Below are 20,883 nucleotides of genomic sequence, written 5' to 3'. Positions count from 1 at the left end.
CGGGATATCAGCCGAGCGTGCTGGCGCGGCGGCCGGCGGCGGTGGCGGCGGTGGCGGCGGCGTGGCGGCGGTGGCGGCGGCGGTGGCGGCGGTGGCGCGGCAGCGGAGGTGGCGGCGGTGACCGTGGCGAGCGAGTTTAAGTTCCGTATCCACGATCGGAGCGCTGATGCGCCCGTCGTTGCCGTCGTCGCCGCTGCGGGCGTCCGCAGCAGCCGCCGTTCACTACGCCGCGCCGCGCCGCGCCGCTCCGCTCCCGCTCCCACGCCGCATCGCGTCGCCTCCGCGCGCGCGGTGTGCCGCCGCCCGTCGCTTACGCGTCCGCCCAAAAGCCAGCGCGCCTGGTCCGCGATCGCCATCATGAAAACATTCGCCCCGTCGTTATCATTGTTTCTCCTCCGTCCTTGCGGGCTAACGCGGCGGACTGGAGTTAATATCGAGCGTCGCGAGCCGGGAAGTCCGACGACCGTCGCGTGAACACGGCCACGTTAACGCGTCCGATACGCCACGGCCCACGTCCGCCGCAGGGACGGAAACGTGAGGCGAGAAGGCTGCCTCGTTTCGTTGCGATTTCGTGTGCCGCGCGAAGTGCGCCGCAAGAGAATCGTAAAACGGGGGGAGAGAGAGAGAGAGAGAGAGAGAAAATCAACGCAACGAAAGAAAGAGACGGACGATCCTCTCTTGACGGTCGTATTTGTGCGCGGGGTGTCCGCGAGTCGCGATAAGGATACGGCTGCCGCCACTTAAATGCCTCGCATAAATTCCTACTCCATGTTGTGCATCGGTTGCGACACGGCTGCGTGTTGGAAAGTGAGTAATATTACGCTGTGCAAGCACGCCTCTCCTCGCGACGATTGTGGCCTGAGCTAACACGACGAGGAGAGAAAAGGAAAAAAGGGAGAGAAAAAAATATTGGATCGCCACGATGACGTAGTAAAAATTCCTAGGAATTGTTCCCCTCTTCCTCTCGCCTTCTCGCTCGCTCCCAACGAGGTCTCTCCTTCTCGCTCTCTATCGCTCTCATATGGGCTCGCAGAGCATCAGCTCCTTTTTTTCTCACTGTTGTGTTCTTTAATTGAAATTTCGGTTATTATCGAGTACCTCAGCGTGTCCACAGATCCAAGGGCATACTCCATTAAGAAGATATTTGTGTTCTCTGACCTTGCACGGCGCGCGAGAAGTAGGATAAATTGTTGATAGGTTTCCATTTTCTTTTCTTGCCAAGTTCAAAGTGTGTAATTTGACGTCTTTTCAAAAATTTGTCTGTCTTTCTTTCCTAAATTTAAATAATAATAAATCATTATTATTTAAATAATAGACTTTCTCCAATCGTCTTCTTTATAGTTTCGTACATGTGACCTTATAATGGTTCCTTTTATAGTGAAAAATTAGTTGGCTCCCTTGTGTGTGTCCCTTTGTTTTATAAAAAGAATGATAATATTGAGGGATATATACTTGGAAATTAATTAAAATAGTATTGTGAGCTTTAGATTTATATATTATGATATTCCTTATGATTTTGCATTGATTTGTCTTTGTCATTTCTTTTTCATTTTTCAAAATATACTTGTATTTTTTGAATTTTATAAATATATATATATATATATTTTATAAATATTTATATATATATATGTTTAAGACAATTATATATTGACAATTATATATTGAATACATAAGAAAATTCAAGAACTAAAGTGATAATATTCCTAAATTTACATATTTTAATTTGAACTTTATACATATCTAACCACATTTAGAATATTTATTCATAAACTCTATATTAGTATTGAATATTAATTAATATTTTCTTTTGTCTGTGACTATTATACAATTTAATTACTTTAATTATTTATTTGTACAATTTAATTATAACAGGTGAGTACATGGTGACACACGGTTGTAGAGGAGCAATTGGGAAGAGAGCTGCAGCAAAGGACTACACCTAGTTATCCTACACCAAGCTGACTGCGACTTTCCACTGTTTCTCAAGGCAGTGATCGCAATTAGGATATAAACGGGAGTCTTTTTGATTAACGAAGAGTGACAAAGATAAGAGTTATGGAACGAGAATCCAATCCTATGCAAGCTTTGTGTCGCAGTGGCTGTGGATTTTATGGCTCGCCAGCTACTGATGGCCTTTGTTCCCTCTGCTATAAAGAAAATCTAAAAAAGAAGCAACAACCTCCAGTGTCAACTGCCACCGTAACAACCTCACAGACTGTCTCCAGCAACGCTGGCACGTTGCAAGGCAGTTTCAGTAGCCCAGCAGCTACAGGAACGACGGCCCAACCTACCATTCCTACTATACCTCAGTCAACGTCAGATCTGCCCAGTCCCAAAGAAGTGAGTATCATCATGTCATTGACGCAGCTAATCTGCAAAAACGTAACACCTTTGTTCTTTCAATTAATTTGCAGAAAATAGCGCTTAAGCAGTCCTGAATCCAGAAGGTCGTATACATCAAATTGTTTTTAGTCTATAAAACATTTGAGAGAAACATATTTTGAGAACAGCAAGAGGAAAGAATATTAAAAATCATTAGACTAAATTTTATATTAAAATACAACATATATTTATTTCTTTTCTTTTGCATTATTTTAATAAATTTCTCTTTATTTCTCTTTATTATTTAAGAAAGAATCGGATTGTAGGAAAAAATTACTTACAATTCTTTCAAAAATAGATTATCTGGAAATAATATATTGTTCCAGGGACAATATATATGTAGAGTATTTAATTATTTCTTAAATAACTTCAAATATTCCTAACACTGATTATGATGAGAAACTTACTGAATAATGGACACGCGCGCTATATATTATTTATAATTTTTAAAAATGATTTATAATTTATATATAATTAATTTAATTTTATTAATGGTTTATCTATTAATATAAAAATTTATGTTTTTGTGATATAATGATACAATTCTTTCCTATTAAATTTAAGTCCTATTTTATTCCTATTAAAGTAGGATATAAAGGAAACTTGAAAGACAATCGTAACAAAACCATAAATAACCGTAACTATTTCTATTGTTCTTACAGTATGTGTTATGCTTTTGTCAATCAGGTAAACAGAGAAGATCAGGAAAGTGAAGTAGGTGTAAGCAGTGCAGTAGCTGAAGGTTCATCTGCGAGTAGTGGTGATGTAGACGACTCCTTTGATGGCAAAGAGACTGATAAAGAATCTAAGAAGAAGAAAAATCGTTGTGCTGTATGTCGCAAAAAAGTTGGTTTGACCGGTAAGTGGCAATCTAATGTGTTATGATATGTAATTATTCATGCAACATGAAATTTTAACGACGATGAACTTTCAGGATTTGAGTGCCGTTGTGGAGGACTATTCTGCGCCGTGCATCGATACAGTGACAAGCACGATTGCAAATTTGATTACAAAGAAATGGGCGCTCAAGAAATTCGGCGCAACAATCCAGTTGTTGTTGGTGAAAAAGTGCAAAAAATTTGAACTATTTAGTGTGTAGTCGTTGGGAAAATGGTTATTATAACTATATAAACAAACAGAATATTAAAAAAACGCAGAAAACGAGATAAATTATCTGGCAGCTGATTCGCACGTCGAGGGGTGAAACGAGCGAGCGTGTAAGAGTGAGAGCGAGCGAGAGAATGAATGTGAATGAGCGCGCAATATGACACGTGAAATTGTTTTGTAGTTGAACGCCGAGGAGAGGTAGAAAAAAAATGAAGAAAAAAAGAAACGAATATCAGACAGAACAAATAAACGAAAGATTGCAAATTAGAATGCGTGCGCGTGATTGCATAATTCTTAATTGGATGCCAGTGCCATGTAAGTTTCAGATTGTCATCTAGTGAGAGAATTTTAATTGAGAATATACCTGGTTACTAACTGCTGCCAGCTTACTACTATTATTACCTATTATTATTTTCATGATTATTACCGTTAATAATTATTCTATATTATGTTTATTAATTTACTTAAACGGAAAATTTTTGCGAATATGAAGCTCGTTTTACGTAAAGGCAGAACTCTTGGTGCGGTCAGTCAGTCCAGGACGTCTTAGAGAAGTTTTGGTTTGTTCGAGAAATTTTATACATTACTGTTTCGTTTATATATCAAAAAATAAAAAATAGGGAATGTTGCTTAGGTAATGGCTGACGTTGATGGGTGATCACAATCTTAGGTTAATAATTAGTCTAATAATTATTAAGTATATTAGTCTATTGATTCATAAATAATGCAATGAAGTATAAGTAGTACTGTGTGTTTATGTCCAATTTCACGTGAATATAACCAGCAATTATTACTCATTAAATATGTTTCAACCTATATTGCAAATAATTATTTACACTACGGCCGCCAATCTGGGATTTGTAAATTAAACCCCTCTTTAACATATTTTTCGATTTCTCTTAGAACGTAAATGAATTGTTAATGGTTGAAGTCGATTAGTTTATTCGTTTTCTTCTTTATTTTTTGCTTGTTTTGCGAGTTTTGTAGAGTAGCTGCGCGAGGTATTCCGGTGCTGCACAGCAGCGCATAATGTAAGAATAAATGATTAATAAAATGTCTAGAGAGGCCGGGCATTATATGAACGACGAAGAAGAGAACTATTAAAGTTTGTAAAGTGTGAACGTATACTAAAACCATGCGCGAAGGAGATATTACACTGATAAATTTTATAATCCACGTACATACTTCTATTTTTCTTCTCCGCGCTTAAAACTCGTGCCGAACTTTCGTTTTCTTTTTCTCGTCCGTAAATACATGTTTGTAAAGTTATAGCATACGCAAAAAGGTGCTATAGCTGTCCAGTGCTTTGTTGTATTCTTGTAATACGAGATGTATGGAGGACGAGACAAAACTGCGCAAATTATAGCTCATGTATAGGTCCAATTCCTTAAGAGCTTTATTAAGAGTGAGTTTGGAACTTTGAGAAAAAGAAAATATTAAAATATATATTGTGACTTCCCAATTTCTCGTAAAACAAAGTTTATAATGATAATATATTCTTTCATTCTTTTTCTTTGTGTTATCCTGGGACAAAGCGCTTAATCTAAATTGTGCTGCCGTGCTGCTTTTATTTCTTATTTTGTAAATTAGAGGACATGTGTATAAAGTGAAGTGCATTATCCGCCTAAAAATTTATTTTTGCATCGCCTCGAGAAAATGTACAACAAACATCTTATTACTTTCGATAAATATATGAAGCGTTCTGTTAAATGTATAACCGTAAGATCTATCAAGCTTTTTACAGTCTTTTCTTTATTCTAGGCTCGAACGACCGGCAATTGGTTATCCCGAATACTAAATAATACTTCACGTGTCGCCACCGAAAGTACTCCAATCGCGAACGATTTTTCCCTTTCTTACACGCAGCTTCGCAGCTGAAAAATTTCAGAAAAAAAGAAATTTGCGATACCTAACGATCTAGAAATTAAGGCAATCGAAAAAGATCTTTCGGTATAATCACGATAAATATATAGGACACGATTCTCCGCGATCTTTACGGGACGACTTATATGCGCCGACTTCACATAGACAATATACATATATGTATACATATATATATATATATACTTTATCTTGTATCAAGATTATCGTTGTTGATGATAAATCTGTTCCTCTTTTCTTTTTGGCGCACCTTTAAGAACGCTGATGAGAGAAATCAGAATCGTGTATAGACGAAGACGCACACATATACGCAGACACGCGTACACATTTACATTCACACATAACACATGGATTATCAGTAATATCGACGGAATGGTTGCCTTCAGGCCTTCATCCTATTTTAGGCATAGCATATTTTTCTAACGTGTATCGCAATATCGGAATAATCTTGCCTAGCGAGAGCGATCGAGTGACAGGAAGAGAAAGAGGGAGAGAGTGATTGTGAAGGAATGATGCGTATGTGGAGAGTAGAAAATGCTTGAATAAAGGTGAGGCAGAGGGAATGCGTGCAGGAACATAAATGATGTATAGGAGATGAGAGAAACAGAGAGAGAGAGAGAGAGAGAGAGAGAGAAAAAGAAGATTATCAGCGACGATCGTACTCGGCTGACTATATAAGGACGTAACACGATGCTTGTAATTATTACGATTGATATTAGTACGTTTAAGCTATTAAAAAAGTAACATCAACTTTAATATATTATATGATTACAATTACCATCCTTTGAAATGCTTTAGACATTTAGGTTTCACGTACGTAAAGAGAGTTAGGTGTGCTCCCATCTACGCTCCCCCCCCCTCTCCCCTCTTATCCCGCCCTCTTTCTTCCCTCTCTCGTCCTTCTTCCCAGCCCTGACGGATCCCTCTGACAGTTCTCGAAACGTTTATAATTATAGCGGACTATATTTATGTATATTAAAAAAGAAAACAAAATATATATAAACGCATCGCCCTTAAACAAAGGCCGGAAAGTCGTCTTTTGTGTGTTCTCGACTACTTTATATAGAGCTACTACTTTTAACCAGCACCTCTTCGAATTATATTGTAGCTGTATTGTACAAAGAAAAGAAAGAAAGAACAACTCCCGGACGTTGAACGAGGTGCGACCTTATTTTCTCTGTAATGAAAATTTTTGCTGCAATAAACGGTTTATCTTTTATCACGTTGGATACCCAAATATAGATATATACATAGATCGAACGTTGCGTTTTTTTACGCATAGAACAGAATTTCCTTTAAAAAATTTAATATTGAATGTAAATCGCATCGATCTATTTCTACACGCGAGACATTAAACTTACCATCAATAATATCTATTTACCAAAAAATACGTGATACAAAGGTGAGGTGATATATAAAGAAATAAAAATCTTTAATATAAATGCTTTTTACAAAGGACCGAAAGAAGCAGGGAACAAAAGCTTTCTACGTTGAATTGGATACTTGAAAGTAAATTCTTATCTCTTTTTGGTTAGAATTCGCTCACGTGAAGTGACGCAAAATTGAGATTCTCGTAAATGTTTTTTTTTTTTTTAAATTGCATTTATATCTATTGCGTCGTATTTATCAGCTGTTGAACGGAAAAATTAAACATGGATAGTAATGATTGCATATGTACATAATTTCAATGAGAAGACAATAAGTGATAAATTGATACTAAACATCGATACGCTTTTCTTTACTCTTCCTGTAAATCAAAATCTTTTATAGACATTAGATTTATATATGTAATGGTTCTCCGCAGTTGACAAAATTTATAAATATCCAGCATCATCGCCATTTTATTTTATAGATAAGTACAAACTACTTAGGCCCGATTGCACCAACATTATTTTGGCTTTAAGCGAGATTTAAATTTATGTGTTTGTCTTTGTTATTTAAAAAGAAAGATAAATACAGATACATGTTAAGTCTCACTTCAAAATCAAAATAATGTTGATGCAACCGGGCCTTAATGTTACAAATATTGAAGCGTTTTTTGATTGGTCAATCGATAAAATTCTTTGTTTTGATCATAAACGTTTCAAAATATAGCACAAAATACTGTCATATAATTTTTTTCTAAAGCAGAAACGTGAAAAGTGAAAATTTTTATTATTACTAAAGATAAGTCTTCTCTCTCTGGTAATATTAATATTTTTCAATTACTTGCAAATTCCCGAATCTCTTTGATAGTTACAAGAATTTGTCTAGAATATAATCTTTAACATTTTGTCAATAATTTGTCATGCATATTCAACTTCTACATGATATTGAAGAAAGAAAAATGGTTAAATAAAAAGTAATAATTAATATTTACATAATTCGATTCGAATGAAAATTTATAGAATTAGCGAGAATGCAAGGCTGGTTGCTTCGGTCTTAGTTTTAACCTTAAAAGTTGGAAATGAAGAATGTCATAAGGTCGTTTATGCTTTAAGACTAGGGAAGCATAAATGACCTTACAGAATTCTTCATTACCAACTTTTAAGGTTAAGACTAAGATTGACATCGAAGCATAAACCAGTCAGCAGAAATTAGAAATTTATTCTTTTTGATATATCGATCGAACTCGCATTTTTTTCGACTTATCGTTCGCACTTGCATACTACTTCACGCCATTAGGCCTGTTTTACAATGTGTCGTGAGTCGGTGTCGCAGCCACAAGAATTGATCAAATCACAGACAAAGAGAAGAATACTTGATTGTGATTGGCCCATTCTTATTGGTCCACGACTCACGACACCGATACACGACGTATTGTAGAACAGGCCTTAGGCGAGGTTTACGTACATAATTTGAGGTGTGTGGTTGTTCAGATATTCTTGTCCTTGATATTTTTCTTTGCGAATTACAACAGAGATTTTTCTGAAATTAAAGGAAGCGTTAAATTAAGAGCATTCGGAAGCGGGTATTCTGTCATAATGTCGATCGGAGTTCCCATTAAAGTACTTCACGAGGCCGAAGGCCACACCATAACCTGTGAGACAAACACCGGCGAGGTATATCGCGGAAAACTGATCGAGGCGGAAGATAATATGAACTGTCAGATGCAGAATATTACAGTGACATATCGGGATGGCCAAGTAGGACAACTAGAAAACGTGTATATTCGCGGCTCGAAAATTAGGTTCCTCATACTACCGGATATGCTGAAAAACGCACCCATGTTCAAACGACCCGGTGGTAAAGGATCAGGCACAGCCGGTAGAGGAAAGTCCGCAATATTGCGTGCCCAAGGTTTGTTTATATATACAATGATCTTAATGATGTACAACGGAACAAGAATAAGAATTAGGAACAGAAATAAATATCAAAATTTTGTTAAAAATTAAAAAAATTTTGATATTTATTTTTTTGTATAAAAATTTTGAATAAAAATTAGAAATATAGATTAAATGTAACGTAAAACGGACATAAGTAGCAATCTTATATTTATTTGTATTCATTGTATGTTACATTTAATATTTATTTCTAATTTCCAAAATTTTATTTCTAATTCTTATTCCTGTTTCTCCATTGTATGCAAAGTCTTGCAACGCATGATTATTGCTCCTATGAATATCATTCAAATTAATAAAAGCAGTTATATCTCAAAAGACAATTTTTTATATATTTTTGATTACTTTTATAAAAAGTGAGAAGTAGCTAAGTCAAATTTAATAGATAGAAAAATAGAGAGAACAAAAGACTGTAATTTCAATATTTGTTTTAAAAATGAATTATAAAATAATTAAAATTAGATTATTTACATCTTATTTTCCAATTGAAACATAATAGCTTATATATAGTAATGAAAAATAATAGCTTATATATTAGATTTTTAATAAAGATATTTAACGATAAAACAAATGCTTTTTGTAAATTTAAATTATTTTTAAGATAAGATTTATATATATTATGTATTATGTATTATGGTTATGTACTGTCAGTATTATGTAATGAAATTCTTTCAGCTCGTGGTAGAGGAAGAGGACAAAACCAAAGAGGCAAAGGTACTGGTTCAGCGCCTTGGCTAAATCAACAGAATCAACCAGGTGGATCTCAAGCTGGTAGAGGCAGGGGATAAATTCTGTGATGATAAATAATATTTTTCAATATTGAAATACAAGCGTAATGTCCTGTATTTTTGTAATATCATTTCTAAATGATTCATTCTGACATACGTTTGAATAATATGCAATTTATATTTTTAATTCCTGTGTGAATAATAAATCGATTCATATGCTATATGTTTTATTCATTATTATAAAGTTTTTTATCTCTGTAATAAAATTGTAATAAAGCTAAATTAAATATCACTGAGTATCTTAATATGTAGAAAATATATAATATATAATAATTAATATAGATTTTTAAGTTTAATCTAATTTAATAATATGAAAGTTTATACAAAATTTATATTTATTTTGAAAATTCTTTTAGATTTTTAAAAATTCTTAAACTTTAGAAAAAATAAAATACTCTGAGTTTTAATTATATAAATAATATATCTATGAATATATCAAAATACACCGAAGTGATAATTTTAGTGATTAATTTTTTAATAGTTAATTATGCTTTTTTTCATATCATAACCATATTTGCAATTTATTATTCGGACTCTTGTGGATTTTTATGGTCATTAAGAGCTGGTCTCACCAACTCCTGGTTAAGTTAAACAGCGAGTTAAATTTGAGAACTGCCAACTGTAAAAATAAAAACTTCGTCATTTCTAACCTAATTTTTTGTTGTAAACATCTGTATTTATATTTCAAAGCATACATTTATATAATACTTACTTTATTATAATTTACACTCTGCACATTTTCTCTTTGTCATGAATAAATTAGGAAGTACAAGACCAAGACCGATTTTGGATTTCTTACTGTTGGCAATTCTGCTGGCCAAATTAATCGGTCGATAACATTAACCGGAATTGATGAGACCGGCCCTATAAGAAACACTTGGGGATCGAGCATTTTGAAACAAAATGAAAATTATAAAAATTTACTGCAATATACAACTTTATATATCGGAATTTAATAAATTTTCTTACTTTTGTTTTGTTACTTCATTTTTATTTCGTTTCATGATATATAATTAATTGCCTGATCTATATCTATCGATATTATATCTAGTGCATTTGCTGACTCCAAATCGAGTTCGAGCATAAAGAAAAAAGAGACAAAACGAAAAAACAAAAAATGAAATAAAAAAGATAGAGTTGAGTCAACTAATCGAAAACGCAAATATATTGAACGGAGCACTCTAAATCCAGATTAAAGATCAAATTTCTCTAATCTTTTGTCTTCATGAGCTTAAAAAAAGAAAGAGAAATTAGAAAGCAGCTTGAGTCGCATTTTTTTAACTGATATCGCATTTTTTTAATTGACTTAAGAATAAAAGAATAGAACATAAATTAAAGCGGTGAGGCATATTCGAGGCGGGGAGATCTGCCATATTCATTTCGAAAGTTGCACACCAGAATCAGTGAGACGTGTATATACAGGGTATGTTTCTTTATTCACTCTGAGTACTGTCAGTATTACGAGTAGCGTTCTGATATAGAGAGTAGTGCACTCCGAAAGTATTGCCTTGAATTCTATGACGTCATTGATTTTGACGTACTTCCTATTGCGACTACTGCAACTAGCGAGATTGCCACAAAGCAGTTAGAGTACAAAGATGGCTGCTTTCATAGAGAAATAACCTTAATGCTGAAGAAAATAAAGCGTATAATATGAAATAATATAATATAATGAAATTATTATGATATATAATATTATGAAATTATTTATTATTAATTATTTATTATTATTATTATTATTATTATTATTAATTTTTTTATTATTTATTTATTTTTTATTATTATTAATTATTTTATATATATATATATATAATATATATATATATATTATATTTAATATATATAATAAAATTATATTTTTTTTAATATTACATATGCCAGCCATTTTCAGTTGGAGCTTGAAAACATACTGCAATTGCGTTCCGTTTTATAATCTTGAAGCAATTAAAAAGCGCACGAAACTAAAACGGAACGATAGTCGCAATACACTTCCATTACGTCATAGCATGAGCACTCGGACGTGAATAAAGGAACGCACCCACATATATACGATTGGGTGTGCGTGCGACCGTTGCGTGATATATAACATAGACCCCGCATATTATATACTCTTCTATCATTACTCTTACACTCTTCTATCAGTTGGGTTTGTCCACAAAAATGGTGAGAGAGGCAAAATATCGGGGAATATCTATCCTTTACTGCGCGCGCATTATTGACAAATAAAAATGGCCTACTCGAGGATCATTTGACATCCGTAGCAATATACTATATTTAAAATAAAATAATATAATATATTATATATAATATATATATTTATATATTTATTATATATATATATTATATATATATTTATATATATTATATATAATATATATTATATATATATAATATAATAAATAATATAATATATTATAATATAATATATATAATATAATATATTTTTAAGGTTTATTAAATACAAGAAAGAAAAATTTTAATAGAGTAAAGTTATAAAAAACAATATAACTGTCCATCACGACTGTCATATAATCTGTCAATAGATCACCGCGTCTTATCTGTGCAGAGAGAAAGAGAGAACTTCTTCTATATTTTGCCTCTCGCACCGTTCTCCAAAGATTGATATATATATATATATATATATATATATATATATATATATATATATATATATAACTAATGCTGAGTCTATTATATATCTATGATTGCATCATAGAGTGCTTTCCATTTAGAATACGGTCAATGTAACACTACAAATATTTCAGAGCGTTTGATTGTCCAATCAAAATAAAAAATTTTATTAATGCACCAATAAAAAAATGCTTTAAAGCATTTGTAGTAAGCTTTTGACCGTACCCTTAATGACACAAGTCGACACAAGTATCATTTTATCCTTGTTAATCATTGAAAGCCAAGAAAGATAACACGACTTGTACTTGTGTCAACTTGTGTCACTAAATGGAAAGCATCCATAGTTTCATTCAAATAGAAGATATCGCTCTCTCGTTCTACTGATTCGACCTCTTGATTTTACTTATAAGCGCTGTATTCGTAAATTCACTGCCAGTATTAAAAACATATAGTCTACGTGACGTATTCTATAGATTTTCAATACTGGCAGTGAATTTACGAACACAGCCAAGGCATATCGCGTTGCGTACCTAGATATATATAAGATCTATGCTGTAAGGTCTCTAGACTCCTCCAATATGTTATTTTAACATAACCTAAACATAAATGTGATTGCCTTTAATAGTTGGTCTTTAGCCATCGAGTGAGTGGGACGTCTTTTGTCCTCACATGAATTTTTGTGTTGCGTCATGCAATTTGTTAAGGATAAAGAGAAAGCTAAACGTGAATAAAGAGAAAGTTGAACTAGAATATCACAGAATACAGAGAAACTTATAAAGGATTTAGATAAACCTGTGTTATATAACCCTAGGGTTGAAGACACATAGTCGGAATTAATCCGACATCCTCCAACCGGAGGAAAAGAGAAAAAAAAAAAAAGTGATTGCCTTTAAAAAATTTGTTAAATAAACTAATTTATTGAAGACACGATTAATATCAGTATTTAATAATAATAATAATAATTTCATAAAAAGTGGTCGTAATTATGTTCGAAAAACCTCAGCCGCAATTACTCAACGTAAATAGAAAACCCAGTCAGCCGAAAAGGCGAAGAAAAATCACACTTGTTTTTGACGAGGAAAAGCGACGGTAATTATCTTGGAAAATCGGATGTTTATATGGATTTTGTAATTATTATAAATCAATTTTTATATTCACGCAAAAATATAGAGAATTTTTAGGAGGATTTCATAAGAGAAAGTTGGAACGAAAGAGGAAAGCTCAGGAACAATTGCAACAGCAACTGAAAGAGGAACGAAAAAAAATTAAACAAGAAGTGAGCTATGTTATATATGCTATATTATATTATTTGGAAATATTACGTATCTTGAAAAGTTATAAAAAATATAGTCATGTTTTTTTTTAGGCGCGAGAACGTTATAAAAATTCATTATCCCAGCAAGTTGTCCCAGAACTAGAAAAATTGTTATCTCAACAAGAATATGATCTAGGAAGTCATACAGTCAGTATTTTAGAACTGAATGTTGCGGATCTCGCAGAAGGGAGTAAATGGATAGGTGAAAATAAAATAAAAAAAGAAGATACACAAGAAGATAATAAAAGCGATTATTGCAATGATGATGACGAAGAGATTATAGGAATGTCATTGCAAGAAAAACAGAAGACTCAAGTACAGCAAGAATCCAAGTCCAATGTTCGAGAGATGAAATCTTCGAAAGAACTGAAGCGAGAAGTTAGAAAAGCAGCATTAGAACGAATGAAAAACAGTAAGGCGTTCCAACAAAAGCAGAAATTAGAAAGACAGAAGAATATAAAGCATAGTCAAAAATTACGGAAAGCTCAGAAATTAGCGCACAAACGTAGTAAAAAGATTAAAAAGAAATCCAGACGCTAGACTGGCTTGACAAATTTGTTGCAAAAAATCTAAATAAATATATTTTGTAATCAACATTGTGTACATATAAATAAACATCACTTCTTTGTCTTTATGCTTTTTGAACCATATGGACAGATATCTTTGTTAAGACATTCTGAACATTTAGGAAATCGAGGTAAACAAGTTTCTTGACCGAATCCCACAAGGAGATGATTTACTTCACTCCACATTGATCTAGGAAGCCAATCCTCCAGTTCTTTTCTTGTCTCCTCTGGTGTTTTGGTTGATCTTTTTACCCATCCTAATCTGTTGCAAATCCTATGGACGTGTGTATCCACACCAATACCAGATACTTCTCCCCATGCAGTTCTCATGCATATATGAGCCATTTTAGGACCTACTCCTGGTAATTCACATAATTCTTGTACTGTTTTTGGTATGTCACCATTATATTTATTTAGAAGGATCACTGACGTTCTTTTTATGTATTCTACCTTCCTCTAAAAATAAATACATATATCTTCTATATAAAAAAATAATTTTATATTTAAAAGGAAATTTATAGGAAATGTGCATAGTTACATATTATTTAATAATTCATTTATAAACATAAATTGAAAATAAAGGAAAGCTTGTAAATGGAATTATTTTCTTTATATAATTTATTTTATTTTTGGTATCCGTTAATATCTATTAATGTTAATTTCTATTTAATTTATTCTTTATTTTTTTCTCTCTTGATTTTAACTCTTGAAATTAGAAAAAATACATCAAGATGAAAATAGATATATTGATATTGATAAAAATAGACACAAGAATTGTAAAGAGAAAATGAAATTGAAAAGAGAATGAAAGAATGTTTTATTTTTAGATAAATAAATATTGGTCTTTACTTTCCAAAATCCAACTGGATATATAAGTTTGCCCAGAACCTCATCGGGAGTGGCTGCTATTATATCTGGTTTACAACCATAATTATTAAGACGCTGCATAGCAGCATGCGTAACTTGATCTTTTGTTTGACTACTCAGCATCAGAGCTACTAATGATTGATATCTGGATATCACAGGAGTGGCATTAGGGTCTGTACACTTGTGGCAGCCCATTGTGTCAACTGGAGCTGTCTCATATTTCCTCATTTCTTTAATATTTTCAAAAATAGTCTCCCAATTCGGTGGTGTCCACTGTTTCTCATCCTTAATGTTTTTTAAATCTGTCGATTGCTCTACATACTCCTCTTTTATCTCATGTTTTTCAATTTTAATATCTTTTGTATCTATTGATGTCTCAACATTTTCAGTTTTTATCGCAACATCTGATATTAGATTAGTATCTTCGATATTTGTTTTGTCATCAGCCGCTTCGTATTCGATCTTGATCGGTATGTGTTTCTTCGAACCGGTTCTCTTCTTCCTGGCGAAATAAGGTGACGTCTTCTCCGAAGAATCCGTATCAGCAAGAGTTTTTCCTGAACGTAAAGTTCTCGACGATGCGAGACCAACTAACTTTAACCGTTTGCTCATTTTATCAAATGAAACACGTCACGGTATTGTCGAATTATTGAATTCAGTTTTACGAGAAAAGACTGTTTACCTCTTGCGGCCATTCGAAATTGGTATAACCTTTCCCGCTAATGCTAAAAATAAAATTAAGGTTAGAATGAAATTAACGATCTGTTTACATTATTTTTAAAATCAATATAGATATAAAAAAATAACTTCATAATGAAAAAATCATTTTATATTCAAAAATGATGTCACAATTTAAAATATTATAAAATGATTTTAATTATTTTTATAATTTTAATGATCATTATATTATATGTATTATGTATATTTACTTTTATTTTCTTATATTTTTTCGTTACATTGAAAATAAATTAAATAAATCGAAAATAAATGGAAAAAATACTAAAAGAGAAATAGATCTATTCGAGATAATAAAATTTACTATAAAAAGTAATTTTTTTATCCGCTTGTTCACTTGAGGTTGGCAGCGTTGTGTCATTGCAAACGAAACATTAACATAACCTAAAATAGAGCTGGCGTCAACTTGGAGGTTTGAAATATTTAATACTTAATGCTTATTTATTATTTGCAAGGAATATGATAAATTTATAAAGTGAACAATTGTAGCGAAGAGCGTCGCGATCTTCAAAATGCACACGTCTACTGATTTTATTCTACGCGGTGGTGACGCAGCGTTCGCCAATAGGCAGCGGTTGTTGTTTGATCAGCTCTCGATCGCGGAAAATAAATGCAATAAGCATGACAGGTCTGAGATGTATGAAGATGAGACGGATGAACGCGAAGGGAGACCAGATACGAGAGACGACCGCAGACAGAAAAGAGAAACCAAGAGATTTCGCGGTAGGGAGAGTATCTTCAAGCGTCCTGAAGGTCCGGCGCCACGCGCGAGTTTTAGAAATATCCCAGATTATCATAGAAATCCACATAAATGGATCAAATATAGTCTGGATGATGTGTCCAGTGAGGACATGACGGAGCGCAGTAACATGCAGGCTGCTATGTCATTCCTGAGAGAATTGAAGGCACGTAGAAAGAAAGAAGAAATCGACGAGTGTGGAGAGAAGATGGATGTTGAACCTTCTAGTTCACATGATTTTACAGAGACACGATTCAAATCCAAGAAACATAAATCATCATCATCACAAATAGTGTTTAGAAAGCCACAAACAGAGGCAGTAGAGGATATTGCAATTACAGAACCAGATGATAAGCCTGTATTTAGAAGCAGTAAGATTGTCTTGCCAGAATATGTGATCGGGCAGAAACCAAAGAGGATATGTAAACAAAATCGACCGGTGATTAAAGTTGATCGTTCGAAAGAGCTTAAACTGGATCATTTACAAGAGCCAGATGAAGAAGAAGAAGATGATGATTGAAAGATATAAAGTATATTATATTTTTGCTGTATACAGATGTATGTAGAAAGACTAATTATGAATATTTGCTTGATATGAAATTCACGAGTACAAACTTTATAGATACATATGAATACTTTGAAATAGGCATATATTAATCTCACATTTGTACAATGTCTGATACAAGTAAGATACATATATAATCTAACTAAAAAAATAAATTTTACATAATGTAATGTACATGTAATTATAATAATTAAGCTATTTTTTTTCAATTTTAAATATTCAATTTTATCTGCATTCTTTCATGTAATATAAAAAAAGGAAATATGTAGGGAAATATATTATAATCAATTATATGAGTGTTCCAAATTTATTAACAACTATTGATAATAAATTCTTGAGAATTCTATTCTTGAGAGTTTTTGAGATTCTATTTTATGAAAATCCTTTCAAAATACCGCTATAAGTATAGTTTTTAAATTATGATACCGGCCTGAAATTGGTCGGTATCCATAAATTCCGGTCTACAATAGATGATTTAAGCTTTAAGCCATAAAAAATTGACCAATCATAGTCGAATATTCTCCTATTCTTCGACTATGATTTGTCGTGGTTGTGGTTTAAGATAAATATGATTCTGTGATGGGTTGATAATCTCTTAATATTTAAGATAATCTTAAATACAAGATTTGATTATTGGGGGGGTACTTTCCATTTAGTGACACAGTATCGTTTTATCTTTCTTGGTTTTCAATGATTAACAAGCACAAAATGATACTTGTGTCGATTTGTGTCACTAAATGGAAAGCACCCTATGAATGGGGTGCATTCCGTTTCTCGCATAATGCATATAATTATTATTATTTCTCCTTATTATTCATTACAGGTTAAATAAAGATAAATGATGCATTATGTGTATCATGCAAGAAACAGAACGTACTCTCGGTCAATGAGTTTAATTAAGATTTGTGAAAGAGGCCCTAAAGATGCATCTCGGCTCGCGAGGGTGACACCCACGTCCCGATTGACCACTAACCACTCACAGGGGCCGGCGCCTAGAATTTTTCCACTGTTCAAGCGCTGTGAGTGGCTAGTGATCAATCGGGACGTGGTCAAAAGGAGCGTCCCACATGCGTACATTTTCAATCGGACACATCACTCACATCGCCGATGACTAGGAATTTTCTAGTGAGCCACCTATCAAAAATTTTTTTATTTAATCGACAATGTGTCCGATTGGTCCGATGTGTCCGATGTGTCCTCACCCGTGGTCAAATGGATGTCACCCTTATCAAAATCGGAGGTGACAGGGGTATTCTAAATAATTACCATTGACTTAATTAGCTAACAATGAAGAAAAATAGCAAGATATTAATTATCTTTTGTAGTTTACATTATACAATGTGAATAAATAAATAAATTTTTAATATTATTTGTAATTATATCAAAATATAACTTCCCTTATTCTAATTGAGATTATATTATTTACTATTTTTAGCAGTAAAAAGCTGAAATCTAAATTTAAAGCAATGCGGGGTGCATTCCATTTCTCGCATAATACATATGATGTATTATTTCTCCTTATTATTCATTACTAAATTAAGCGCAATGCGCAGACGCTTGATGCTCAATGTTCGTCATGTGATAGCATCTTAACGTTGCTTCGAATGCTCCGAGTATAGCGTGTAATTTAGGTTAGATGTACTCCTGCCCATCCACGAGATTGTTCTTTGACGGAAAAAGTTCGGACTCTCGCGGGGGTGACATCGATCGGGACGACTGGTCTGAGGTGCGTCGAGCTACCTCGGTAAGTGCCGTCGCGAGAATCGCGTGTGACCGGCATTCGCCGATGGAGGGGAGAACCATAACCTGTACGCGTACCTGGCCGTTTCGATTTTCAAAATGGCGTGCCCAGTGTGAGTGGTAGGCGAGGACTTGCCCGCGCGTTGTCATCGTCATCGCCGTCGTCACCACTGTCACGGCATTCACTGTTATTACATCGCTGTCATTGTCGTCAAGCTTACGAGCACGTGTGCGGTGCCGCTCGTACGAATTTGCTTTGTGAAAGCTATATCGTTGCTCGCGCGCACGGCCTAGAACGTAGGGAAATCTTTTCTTTCTCATTTCTCTTAATTTTCTTCCATCTCCTCTCTTTCCTTTTTTTTTTGCGTTTTTGTTCTTGGATGAAGATCCCAATGGAAATCTCGATGGAAATCTTCCTAACAGCGTTCTCCGTGGTATTCAGTCTTTTAATAGTGTTCCTCCTTGTTGTGATAGGTAAGCACTCATATCAGGGCGCTGGTGCTTTGATTACGGTGTCCTGATGTAATTATGTCATCGGGGGAAAAAACGTGGGTTTGACAGCACAAGTTTCTTGTTTTTATGTGCTATAACGCAGATCTCGTGTTAGTACCATAGATGCAATCGTACATGGACACCTATAACTGCATTTTAGTATCTTCTAAATTTAGCACAGTGTATATATAGAACTTATGTTATTTTCTATGTATCACGATCAGTGATAAGCATATCTTTCTTGTGTCATGCTTTATTCATTTATGTCTTTTAAGTGGCGATAAAGAATTTGCTAAGTCATATTTGAGCACTAAATAGAAAACTATATATATATATAAAAGTCAATAAATTGAATTAGAAATTAATATTTCAATCATGTAAAAGTACTTTAAACTTTTAGACCTAATTATAAAATTTATTAAATATGATAGTAATATATTATCGATAAAATCATGCATGTTTTATTGCTATTATATATATATATATATATATATATATATATATATATATTACTGCTCTATTATTTTAATATTTACATCATGATTTTTTTTCCACCAGGTTGGTACTTAGTCTGGACATTCTTCTTATCACGATTCCGCTTCGTGAGAGAGTTAACTGGGAATGGAATGAGTGAATCTTCATCTGTCAACGATTTGAAGAACGGTCGTGCACGCATAAAGAAACTTCGCCGTGATTAAATCCTGGATCCCGATATATTGGAGCTACTGCTAATAACGTCTGTACAAATACAACGGTTGTATAAAGTAAAATCTTGGAGTTGGAGCTTATAACAGAATATATCTGATTAAAATGTCTGTAAATATACGTTGTGCAACAACAGATGACTTGCTGAATATACAGCATTGCAATTTGCAATGCCTGCCTGAGAATTATCAAATGAAATATTATCTGTATCACGCTCTTTCGTGGCCACAATTGAGTTACGTGGCCGAAGATGAGAAAGGAAGAATAGTAGGCTATGTGCTTGCCAAGATGGAGGAGGATTGTGAGGATAATCCCCATGGACATATTACCAGTTTGGCTGTGAAGCGTTCTCACAGAAGATTAGGAATCGCGCAGAAACTGATGAATCAGGCCTCTCGAGCGATGGTGGAGTGCTTCGGCGCAAAATATGTTTCTCTGCATGTGCGCAGAAGTAATCGTGCGGCTCTAAACTTATATACAAGCAGTTTGCAATTTGAAGTATCAGAGGTAGAGCCAAAATATTATGCGGACGGCGAGGATGCTTATGCTATGAAACGAGATCTCACTAGCTTCCATCACGAAAAAGCTCTTAGAGATAGAGCGCACAAAGAGGGCAATGTTCATACGCACCTAGGCAGATGCTGCGGCGATCACTCTTAGTCCATTCATCATTGCTGCTATCGAAATTGGATTGATTCTTAAATCATCGATTCAAGATATTATGTAAATCTGAAAATAAAACTTATTGTATATCTTTCGGTAAGGAGTACGATTGGAGATGACGATTGGAGACTACGTGTCTGGGACTAATTAGAACTAATTATGAATACTTTGTTACTTCTTGCATGGCAAGAGCTTCTACTTATCAAAGTTTGACCTGGTATATGAGTAAAAATATTTTATATGCGACTGGAGAATACTTGTTAAAGTTTGCACAATGGAGTAAGATTGGACTTTGGAACTGTTATATTTTTCAGTTTATGAACACCATAATGTAATTAAAATTTCTAGATTGCAATGTAAGAAATAAAAAATTCTGGAAAGGGCTGT

At 33.8% G+C, this 20,883-nt stretch overlaps 6 protein-coding genes across 14 annotated transcripts; 5 read left to right on the top strand and 1 right to left on the bottom strand.

Annotated features, from left to right (window-relative positions):
- The first annotated feature begins 282 nt into the window (after positions 1–282).
- drn (zinc finger AN1-type doctor no) lies at positions 283–6,126 on the top strand. 2 transcript variants are annotated; one of them, XM_011644130.3, is made up of 4 exons: positions 283–807; positions 1,873–2,340; positions 3,070–3,241; positions 3,317–6,126. In XM_011644130.3, exons 2-4 carry the CDS (start codon positions 2,056–2,058, stop codon positions 3,463–3,465), a joined length of 606 nt encoding a protein of 201 aa, XP_011642432.1. In that variant the 5' UTR covers positions 283–807; positions 1,873–2,055; the 3' UTR covers positions 3,466–6,126. The 2 variants fall into 2 exon arrangements, with proteins under 2 accessions (XP_011642432.1, XP_088932254.1); XM_089076128.1 differs by lacking the exon at positions 283–807 and adding an exon at positions 991–1,177.
- Positions 6,127–8,061: 1,935 nt separating this feature from the next.
- On the top strand, positions 8,062–9,710 carry SmD3 (small ribonucleoprotein particle protein SmD3). The gene is made up of 3 exons (XM_011644136.3): positions 8,062–8,212; positions 8,290–8,649; positions 9,366–9,710. Exons 2-3 carry the CDS (start codon positions 8,334–8,336, stop codon positions 9,476–9,478), a joined length of 429 nt encoding a protein of 142 aa, XP_011642438.1. The 5' UTR covers positions 8,062–8,212; positions 8,290–8,333; the 3' UTR covers positions 9,479–9,710.
- A 3,021-nt stretch (positions 9,711–12,731) lies between these two features.
- vito (nucleolar protein viriato) lies at positions 12,732–14,058 on the top strand. Its single transcript, XM_011644139.3, has 3 exons — positions 12,732–13,198; positions 13,280–13,385; positions 13,476–14,058. The coding sequence occupies exons 1-3, from the start codon at positions 13,095–13,097 to the stop codon at positions 13,962–13,964; spliced, it is 699 nt and encodes a 232-aa protein (XP_011642441.1). The 5' UTR covers positions 12,732–13,094; the 3' UTR covers positions 13,965–14,058.
- On the bottom strand, positions 13,979–16,035 carry Nthl1 (Nth-like DNA glycosylase 1). 2 transcript variants are annotated; one of them, XM_011644138.2, is made up of 3 exons: positions 15,897–16,035; positions 14,840–15,582; positions 13,979–14,446 (listed from the first exon to the last, which is right to left on the bottom strand). In XM_011644138.2, exons 2-3 carry the CDS (start codon positions 15,467–15,469, stop codon positions 14,042–14,044), a joined length of 1,035 nt encoding a protein of 344 aa, XP_011642440.2. In that variant the 5' UTR covers positions 15,470–15,582; positions 15,897–16,035; the 3' UTR covers positions 13,979–14,041. The 2 variants fall into 2 exon arrangements, with proteins under 2 accessions (XP_011642440.2, XP_088932429.1); XM_089076303.1 differs by having other exon boundaries at positions 15,787–15,927.
- A 69-nt stretch (positions 16,036–16,104) lies between these two features.
- LOC105430524 (uncharacterized) lies at positions 16,105–17,187 on the top strand. Its single transcript, XM_011644137.2, has one exon. It carries the CDS (start codon positions 16,105–16,107, stop codon positions 16,849–16,851), a length of 747 nt encoding a protein of 248 aa, XP_011642439.2. The 3' UTR covers positions 16,852–17,187.
- A 1,285-nt stretch (positions 17,188–18,472) lies between these two features.
- On the top strand, positions 18,473–20,880 carry vnc (GNAT family N-acetyltransferase vnc). 7 transcript variants are annotated; one of them, XM_089075827.1, is made up of 3 exons: positions 18,478–18,640; positions 19,111–19,238; positions 19,687–20,880. In XM_089075827.1, exon 3 carries the CDS (start codon positions 19,939–19,941, stop codon positions 20,491–20,493), a length of 555 nt encoding a protein of 184 aa, XP_088931953.1. In that variant the 5' UTR covers positions 18,478–18,640; positions 19,111–19,238; positions 19,687–19,938; the 3' UTR covers positions 20,494–20,880. The 7 variants fall into 7 exon arrangements, with proteins under 7 accessions (XP_088931955.1, XP_088931953.1, XP_088931952.1 ...); XM_089075826.1 differs by lacking the exon at positions 19,111–19,238 and adding an exon at positions 19,023–19,110; XM_025219118.2 differs by lacking the exon at positions 18,478–18,640 and adding an exon at positions 18,649–18,933.
- Positions 20,881–20,883: the final 3 nt, after the last annotated feature.

This window comes from Pogonomyrmex barbatus, unplaced genomic scaffold (assembly GCF_055798465.1).
Source record: "Pogonomyrmex barbatus isolate J1 unplaced genomic scaffold, ASM5579846v1 scaffold2, whole genome shotgun sequence".
In the NCBI taxonomy this organism is placed as follows: Eukaryota; Metazoa; Arthropoda; class Insecta; order Hymenoptera; family Formicidae; genus Pogonomyrmex; species Pogonomyrmex barbatus.
This window is presented reverse-complemented; position numbering and strand designations above follow the sequence as displayed.

What these genes read in the sequence shown, in the direction of transcription:
- Nthl1 (XM_011644138.2), bottom strand. Translation starts at nt 15,469, where the DNA reads ATGAGCAAACGGTTAAAGTTAGTTGGTCTCGCATCGTCGAGAACTTTA. An exon ending in ATCCAGTTGGATTTTGGAAA is followed by an intron (nt 14,447 to 14,839) that starts GTAAAGACCAAT and finishes ATTTATTTTTAG; the next exon opens with AGGAAGGTAGAATACATAAA.
- vnc (XM_089075829.1), top strand. Translation starts at nt 19,939, where the DNA reads ATGTCTGTAAATATACGTTGTGCAACAACAGATGACTTGCTGAATATA.
- drn (XM_011644130.3), top strand. Translation starts at nt 2,056, where the DNA reads ATGGAACGAGAATCCAATCCTATGCAAGCTTTGTGTCGCAGTGGCTGT. An exon ending in ATCTGCCCAGTCCCAAAGAA is followed by an intron (nt 2,341 to 3,069) that starts GTGAGTATCATC and finishes TTTGTCAATCAG; the next exon opens with GTAAACAGAGAAGATCAGGA. An exon ending in CAAAAAAGTTGGTTTGACCG is followed by an intron (nt 3,242 to 3,316) that starts GTAAGTGGCAAT and finishes ATGAACTTTCAG; the next exon opens with GATTTGAGTGCCGTTGTGGA.
- LOC105430524 (XM_011644137.2), top strand. Translation starts at nt 16,105, where the DNA reads ATGCACACGTCTACTGATTTTATTCTACGCGGTGGTGACGCAGCGTTC.
- vito (XM_011644139.3), top strand. Translation starts at nt 13,095, where the DNA reads ATGTTCGAAAAACCTCAGCCGCAATTACTCAACGTAAATAGAAAACCC. An exon ending in TTTGACGAGGAAAAGCGACG is followed by an intron (nt 13,199 to 13,279) that starts GTAATTATCTTG and finishes GCAAAAATATAG; the next exon opens with AGAATTTTTAGGAGGATTTC. An exon ending in GAAAAAAAATTAAACAAGAA is followed by an intron (nt 13,386 to 13,475) that starts GTGAGCTATGTT and finishes GTTTTTTTTTAG; the next exon opens with GCGCGAGAACGTTATAAAAA.
- SmD3 (XM_011644136.3), top strand. Translation starts at nt 8,334, where the DNA reads ATGTCGATCGGAGTTCCCATTAAAGTACTTCACGAGGCCGAAGGCCAC. An exon ending in CGCAATATTGCGTGCCCAAG is followed by an intron (nt 8,650 to 9,365) that starts GTTTGTTTATAT and finishes AAATTCTTTCAG; the next exon opens with CTCGTGGTAGAGGAAGAGGA.